This window comes from Anoplophora glabripennis, unplaced genomic scaffold (genome assembly GCF_000390285.2).
Source record: "Anoplophora glabripennis isolate ALB-LARVAE unplaced genomic scaffold, Agla_2.0 scaffold3130, whole genome shotgun sequence".
NCBI lineage: Eukaryota > Metazoa > Arthropoda > Insecta > Coleoptera > Cerambycidae > Anoplophora > Anoplophora glabripennis.
The window spans coordinates 1-8581 of NW_019419212.1; the positions used below are offsets into that span (position 1 = coordinate 1).

The 8581-nt window shown below is 33.9% G+C and overlaps 1 protein-coding gene across 1 annotated transcript; it reads right to left on the bottom strand.

Moving 5' to 3' along the window:
• Nucleotides 1-387: 387 nt before the first annotated feature.
• On the bottom strand, nt 388-6201 carry LOC111692745 (the record flags this gene model as incomplete). Its single annotated transcript, XM_023456855.1, has 3 exons — nt 388-559; nt 3039-3276; nt 5949-6201. Coding segments are annotated over 3 exons (663 nt in total), but the record flags the coding sequence as incomplete, so codon positions are not given.
• Nucleotides 6202-8581: the final 2380 nt, after the last annotated feature.

Genomic DNA, 8581 nt, shown 5'->3' on the forward strand with positions numbered 1-8581 from the left:
ATAAGATTAAAATTCTTATAAAATATTTTTCTGCGATGCACTCTCACTGAGTTACAGGGTGTTGTTTAGAAAAAAATAATAACAACTTTCCGCAACAACTCAAAAACCCTTGCAAGGATTTAAGTAATTTTTGGACGAAGTGTACATCTATTTAAGGTCATTAAAACTAGATGGTGCTTATTTCGATCTGACGCCAGGGGCGGCCTAGGCCAGCATGTCCTCAAGGTTATGTCTTCATAACTTTTGCATATCCTAGTTTTATGTAATTTGATTACGTTTTCTTGAACCTGTAATCGATTCTGAACAAAAAATGTGCTCTTGTTTCATAGCTCAAAAATGAACCATTTTCGAGTAAATTGGATCTAAAGCATCGANCATTATCGCTACTTTGTACTGTTAAGTTATTCTGTAATTCTAACGGCCTTATTGGTTCTTCATATGGCAGGATGGCATCGAGGTCCTCGGATTTCGATTCTGGTGCTTTGGGTGCCCTTTTTGATTTTAAACTCTTTTTGGGGGGTTTGTTATTCGAGGACAGCAGAGGCTGAGTATCGGAAATCTGAAAGAGAATATGATGATTGTAAAAAGGCACACCTGGAAAATTTGTGGGATAAACTATTGTTAAATACGACAAAAGAAAGAATACTGTACTAAATTCTGAAAGATGGAAAGCATTATTCAAGCCAAGAGAACTGGTTTTCTTTCAACTGACAGAGTCTTAAAGGTAGATCTTTTTTCGAAAACAGCTTCAATTGTATTTTTTTAGAATTGTACTATGATTGACAATACACATGTCTTCTTAGACATTTTCGATATATGATTTAGAACGTACTTAAAAATATAATGACATCGAAATGTTGGGATATCAGGATATTATATGAATAACAATGCGCCGAGGTTGACAGCTTACTTGTGTGTACGCTGACCGCAGGAATTATTATCCTATAACACCCGTGGTGTACTAGTTTGTTATTTAATTCAATTTTTTTGCATATTGCTAATTTGATGTTTAAATTGTATTGACCGTTAATAACATTACTTATAATTTCTATTATTTAACTTATTTAATGTCATGGCAATTCCATGGCTATTTTCAAATTTCAAAGATGATGTAAATCGACGCTTTAGTACGAAAACATGTCATCTCAGATTTCGGTTGGAGAACATGCTAATCTCAAATTTCAATTGGAAAACATGCTATCTCAAATTAAGCTTGAAGAACATGCTAACTCAGATCTTTAAGTATAAACATGCTATCTCAGTGTGACTAGAAAAAGTTGGCACATTGAATATGATTCTTTTTATTGTAGTCTCCTTAGGCATACAAAATTATTTTCAGAAAAAATTATGCATCCCAGATTTTGTGAAAAAGAAAAATAAATGTATCAAGAATGGAACATACTTTAGATCCCTGCACATCCGATATCAGTGGGCAATGGACAGGCATGCTACCGTTGTACAAACGGTGTTAGCAGGCATAACCATAGCCGCGAAGGAAATTGCCCGCAGGCATACTACGGGCAAAACCATCAGAATCTACACGGATAGTAGACAAGCACTACTGACCTTGCGTAATCATAAGATAATGACTAGGACAGTATGGGAATGCCACGAAGCACTGGTTATGGCCTCGGCCGCTAACAGCATATCTGTATGCTGGGTAAAGGGACACGAGCAGTGTTATGGCAATAAAGAAGCTGACAAGCTAGCCAGGAGCGCATCGGGCCTCAACATTTTGGACCCGGCCCCTCCAGTGTGCTTCCGTTGTCGGCATTTGTTGGAATTATCAAGGAAGACACCCACAAAGAATTTATGAAAAGGTAGGATGAAACAATCAGCTGTCACTTTGCTAAGGAGCTCTTAGTGTATCCTAGCAAAGACTCAGCCAAAAAATACCTGGATATGTCTAGGTCAAATCTTCGCCTGGTGACAGGTATTCAAACTGGACACTGCTGGCTAAGGAGAAACCTTTACAATATGGGGAAGTGTGAAACACCTCTTTGTAGGGGCTGTGAACAGGAAGACAAGACGGTGTTGTATTTACTATGTGAATGCACTGCCGTATCGTCAACAAGAGAGTCCATGTTGGGAGAACGCTAGCCTTCAATGGCCTATATTAGAGAGACCCCCCTGAGCAACGTCACCACCTTTTTTACTGTAATAGGCTAGTTGGCGGCTCAGGTGGATTGATATCTCTAATGGGAGGATGTACAAGGGGCCCAATGGGGCCTAAGTGCTGTAGCTTTGCTACCCTCTCCACAATTCCAGACTCCAGACTCCAAGTGTATCAAGAATAGCGACAATAAATCAGATAAGAGTACGCTATTAATTTTGATATCAAAGCAAATTTGTATGAAAAAAATCGAATAATTTTTAGTAATAACAAACATTTTTATATATTAAGGATTAAGGTACAGACTATTTTTTTTATAATTTATTATTTCAGAAAACGTCGAGTAATGTACGTGTTGCAGCATACTGTTTATTCTGTTTTTTTAATTAACAATTTTGTCGTTTATAACAGTAACTTAACAAAATTAATTGAAAAATGTTGAATAAAAAAATAAAATAAACAGTGTACCTGAACATAAACATTCCTTACTTTTTTAAAAATATGTTATATAAGTTTATTATAAATGCACGGTTTCATATCTCAAAATAGGATGGATTATTGCAAAAACAGGGTAGTAGGAGATTAATATTATTTTATGCTGTCACGTTGACAGCTAAAGACAAAATTTATTGTTTTTATACTGAAGTAGCAATTGCAGAAAAAAATATTGTATGAAACTAGTGTTAAAAAGAATTCTTCTTCTTTGAAAATTTCACATCAAGTGTCAGAAACACTTGTTTGCATACATATTTAATTTTTATAGAGAACACTGGGACATGTTTGTGTCGTTATTAATGAACCTCTCCTTGTGTATCTATAATACCTAGATATGTTTTCTTGCACAGAAGGAACTGTTCGATACGAAATGGCAGCAAGACATCACAATTCAACGAATAAATAAAACTCGAGACGTGTAAATACTCACGTTCATGATATCTGTTTCGCTAATAATGGAAGAAGTCGAACTCCTCTTCTTCCTCGGCGGTCTAACAGGTACTGAATTGCCAGATTTTTCGTTATATACACTGGATGCTATCGACATGCACGTAGTCACCCCGTTCTTATTCCTAGGCTTCCTCTCCTTCGCCTTCATGTGCGCCACCAGCGATTTGTACAGCGTTGCTGCTATTACGATAGCATCCTCTGAGGTCTGACAAACAAATCTGCAAACAACAACACTGGTTTACAGGGCGAGAGAATAACATTACCGTATATTACATTATCAAATCAATCAAAAAATTTTATTTTTTGCTTTCTTTAAAATTGTTTATTAACGATTTTTTGCATAAAATTTTCCTTTTACGTTTTTTAAATAAGCCATTTCGAGAAAATCAATTCTCTACAAAATTTTTCCTATGAACTATACCGAAATTTTGCTTCGTTTTCGTGCTATATTTAAAAAACTGCAAAAGTGATTTTTCACCCCTATCTTGAATTTCAACCCTTTAATTTAATAGCACCTCGCGGTTTTTTAATTTTTAATGACCCTTCGAACAAGTCATGTGATGACTTGAACTCCTTGAACGTCCTGTGGGTACACATGTTTGCAAGTGACCCACATTTGAAAGCACAACGTCAAGAGCGCCGCAGGACGTCGCCGGACGAACCAGCGTTCCAAGAAGGGCTGCTGGTGCCGGCCACCAGACGCGTACCCGATATACGATCGACTTCAACCACAAGGCACTCTCCAACCACTCTCCAACGAACATTCACCCTGTTAACACGTCTTTTCATACACAAGTTTTCTGTACACCAGTTTTCAATAAAATTCTTTATTAGTACCGTTGAGAGAGCGTTTATTTCTTGCTGTACAGCGAAAGCAACCCTCAGTCCTATTTCCTTCCTTTTTGCAAAAAAATGAGAATTAAAACGTATAAGGGTAAACGCGACGAAAATCGAAAAATTGGCCAAGTATGAGAGGCCATATATCAGTCAATGTTTATCCAAAAATACTTTACAACATCTTCTTTTGAAGGAAATTTTTTTTCTATGAAGCAATGCCTATACTTATATATACTCAAAAAAATGAATCAGAAAATCGAATTTTTTGCGATTTTTTCAAACTGTTTATTAACGATTTTTTTGCATAAAATTTCCCTTTTAAATTTTTTAAATAAGCTATTTCGATGGGAAATTCAATTCACTGAATAATTTTTCCTATCAAGTATAGTGAAATTTTGCTTCGTTTTCGAGCTATAATTAAAAAACTGAAAGGGGTGCATTTTCACCCCTATCTCCAATTGCCACCCTCTAATTTAATAGCACTCCGCGGTTTTTCATCTAAAATGACCCTTTGAACAATTCATTCAATAAAATTGCTCGAACAGCATAGTTCCTTTTAACCCTGTTTTATTGGATATATTCAATAGCCTATAGTCCTATAGAAACGTTGTCGATATAAATGTAAAGTCGCTACACTTCAAACCTACAGTATATCAATTAATTCATTAAAATCATTCATTTTATTTAAGCTAAACGTGACAGCAATCACACACAACCCGCTATGTGACAGACAGCGGTATGCAAATAATTTTTCCAGTGCCTTTTATTTGATATGTTTTAGAAAGCGAACAACGTAAACTGAAGTTAAAGGCTGAGTTTTCTAATTTTTTGTCAAAGATTTCGTTACGCAAAGGCAATCAAATTGTATATAATTGGAAAGAATAAGAAATCTATCACACATGCAACCAAATTTTTTATATAATCCCATTTAAAGAAATATCGATGACGTCACCGCTCATCTACACTGTGAGGAAAAAAAATTGTGCGTCAGTATATAGAAAACAACATCCCATTTAAAAATATATATATACTTTACAGGGTGTCCAGGGTGTAACAGACTTATAGTCCGGGGTTTTTATAATCAAACAGACTATACAGGGTCTCCCGAAATTCATGCAACAAAATTTGGTCACAACCCTGTTGTACGAGAATCACTAAATTTGGTACACAGGGGTTTTATGGCATGTGGAATCTGATGGTGCAACGTTTTTTGGAGGGGAACCCCCTTAATTAATTTTTCGTGGGCCCCCTTGTCTTTGGAGCCAAATATATTTGGTCGCATATTTAAATTTCTTAAAAATTATCAGTCCACTAGAAAGCCACTAAATTTAGAAACTTTGTGTCTCTTTATACATTTTTCGTATAAGACAATGTTTTCGAGAAAAATGTCAAAATGTGATCGAATGCATATCGTGATTCGCCATTTCCCTCAAAAACATTGCGTTTCACGAAACAAATATCAAGAGACAAAAAAGTTTCTAAATTCAACGGCTTTCTAGCTAACTAATAATTAAAAAAAAATCAAATTTGCGACCAAATTTTTCTAGTTTCAAACACAAGGGGGCCCACGAAAAAGTTTCTTAATGGGGTTTCTCGCCAAAAAGCGTAGCACTGTGAGATTCCACATGTCATAAAACCCCTGTGTAGCAAATTTAGTGATTCTGGTACAACATGGTTTTGAGATATAAAAAAACTTCTTACGGGCAGATTTCAGGGGGCTGTAACTCCGAAAGAGGGGGCCAGTTGGCAAAAAGAAAAAATACGGGGCCTCTAAATTTGTCTCAAGAATCTATGACCGAATTTTGTTGCATGAATTTCGGGACACCCTGTATGTACATGGTATTCTATTCAAATAAGAAAGTATACTAGTGGTATAATGCAACACATTTTTATGTTTATACCTTCGAAGATATACGTTATTTTTCTATCTTACATGGTTATGGAATTAGAGATCATGCACATATTACATCTTTATACTTTATATGAATGAAATTATCTATCACTGACTACTTATAATAACAATACATCTATTGGTTATTCAACCAGCTCTCACCCATGGCACTCCAGTTGCTTGTGGACACCGATTTTCCTCATGACAACAGCGAACAATGGGGAATGCGCCTCGGTCGTGATGAACTTCTTCTCGCTGTCCTCTAAGGTGCGAAACAGCATTTTCTTGTCTAAATTGTCTGGGTCGGTGATGAGAGGAAGAAAGGCGTAAGTCGTCTTTGCGTTGTCGTGTATGACGAACTTTACGGCGCTCCAAACCGCGATGGTGGGAAAAGAATTCAACTGTTCCAAATCACCTACAAGATAAAGTCATTTGTTAGTTGTTAAAACATTGATCATAACATTTTAAAAATTTGTAAAATGTGTTTAAAAAGTGTAAAAAAATTTAAAAGCAAAGAAATCTTTGAAAAATTTAAAATCAATATGAACACATGTCCTAAAATGTTACATTTCCGACATACGGGAATTAAAGCTTACGTAAAAAAATATTTTTTTCCTTGAAAGGCAAATATTGGAATTGTGGTTTTCTATATGGCGCAAAAAATACAGGGTGTTCTATATGAATTCAAAAAGTTTTACCGGTTTTAAGTTTTGAAAATGTACCGTAACAAATGGAATATTTAGTATAATTTTCTTCAGGTGATTTTGATAGTGGAAGTTCTTTACTTATTTTTAATTTATCTTGTCGATAATGTAATAATATCTAGAGTGTCCCATTTAAATTAATGAAGTTGACAGCTACTTCCGGTGAAGAACCCTGTATATATACGATGATAAATGAGATAATGTCATTTTTTTAAACAATACTGCTACTGATATTTTGTCATTTGTCATTTTCTGAGAGAGCAGTGTAAGCTACGACAAAAAAGTTTGATATATTTTTACTCTGACAGAACACTACAAGTAGCGCCCTAGAACTGATTGTAAAATAGTTATCATTTACGTATTTGCCACCTCTGAAAATCTAGGCATGCAAAATTTGAAAACAATCGGTTTAAAGATATTCAAGATATATCAAAAAATCGAAAATAATGTTCAACTTTAACGCTTTGAAGTCAGCAACCTGTCATTAAGCTCTGTCCCATTATTAATGGATCACCCTGTTGATACTTTATTTAGATATATTTCAAAAAACCGGTTTTTTTTTGTTATAAAAAGCATGAAATACTGTTTCCATATTGTAGGTTTAAGCATAGTTTAGTTGAATGCAGGAAGGTCTGTCTACTGTGGTTAATTTTTTACTTTCAAAATTTAAAAAACGATATTAACGGGGGCGTTTTTATGTGTAATTTTCAGTGAATTCGTCTTTTGACGAGGGTTTCACAGAATTTAAGCAAGTTAGAAACAATATCTCTTCACTATACCAGTTATATAAAATTTCTCCAGGGTATGACAGTTTACAAGCTGACAATACATTCAGAATATGGAAAAAAGTATAGTCTTAATTCTTCTGTCTATCATTACATTTTCTGAACTACTATAAATCGCAGTTTTTTCTTGTTCTATCATTGTCTTACTAAAAGTATCTACGATTTCTTGTCTATAAAATGCCAGCTTCAATGATTTATGCGCGTATACCTATATCACGATTTTATTTCAAAGTAAATAAGTACGATTTTAATTCATTAAATTTACTTATAAATCATCCAAAATAAAATTACTTATGCATTCTTTAACAGAGGTAATTATTTCCTTGCAAAACGATATTCATTTTCATTTCTTCTTAATTTTCCTAAAAATTTAATATCCTGTACATAAAATCAGAAAAATAGCAACAATTTTAAGTTTTAAAAACACGCACAGAAGTTTATAAGAACATAAGTAGAATATTGATATACTGGGTGTTTCAGAAAGACCTCCCGTAAATACAGGGGGTGATAGTACGACAAAAAAATAAGAATTTTTTGTCTTATGAACTATATGTCTATCTCCTCTTGTTTTCGAGATACAGAGCGACAAAATAAAAGTTTTTAAATAGAATTTTTACGAAAATTTCCGAACGGTGCGAAATATTTTTATGAAATTTGGCATTCCGGGGTTTTTAAGGACGCCAAATACGGTGGCCTAATAATTTTTTTGGATATGTTGTAGATGGCTCTAGTTTTGTTACATTCCTATTACATTTTAAGTTCAAATTTTTTTAAGGTTAGGTTTTTTACCATTCGGGCTCCAATTTTTAATGTACAATTTTATTTTCTAAGATTAATGTACTCTTCTTAGAACTTCCTAATCTGGACGGTTTTCGAGAAAAAAGACTTTTAATTAATCTCTTACAATATTACGGTGTATAAAATAAGTGACTTTTCTCAAATTAGGCTTATGTCAAAACTTATCGATGGATGTCTCATAAACAACGCATACATTCTTAGCAATAGGTATTTTAAACTCTAATTAATCTTAAATCAAAATTTTAGTGATTGTTAGTGACTGTAGTTAGTAACGACTAATTATAGTAATTAAAATTTTGATATAAAGTTAAATTAGTCATTACTAACTACAGTCACTAACAATCACTAAAATTTTGATTTAAGATTAATTAGAGTTTAAAATACCTATTGCTAAGAATGTATGCGTTGTTTATGAGACATCCATCGATAAGTTTTGACATAAGCCTACTTTGAGAAAAGTCACTTATTTTATACACCGTAATATTGTAAGAGTTTAATTAAAAGCCTT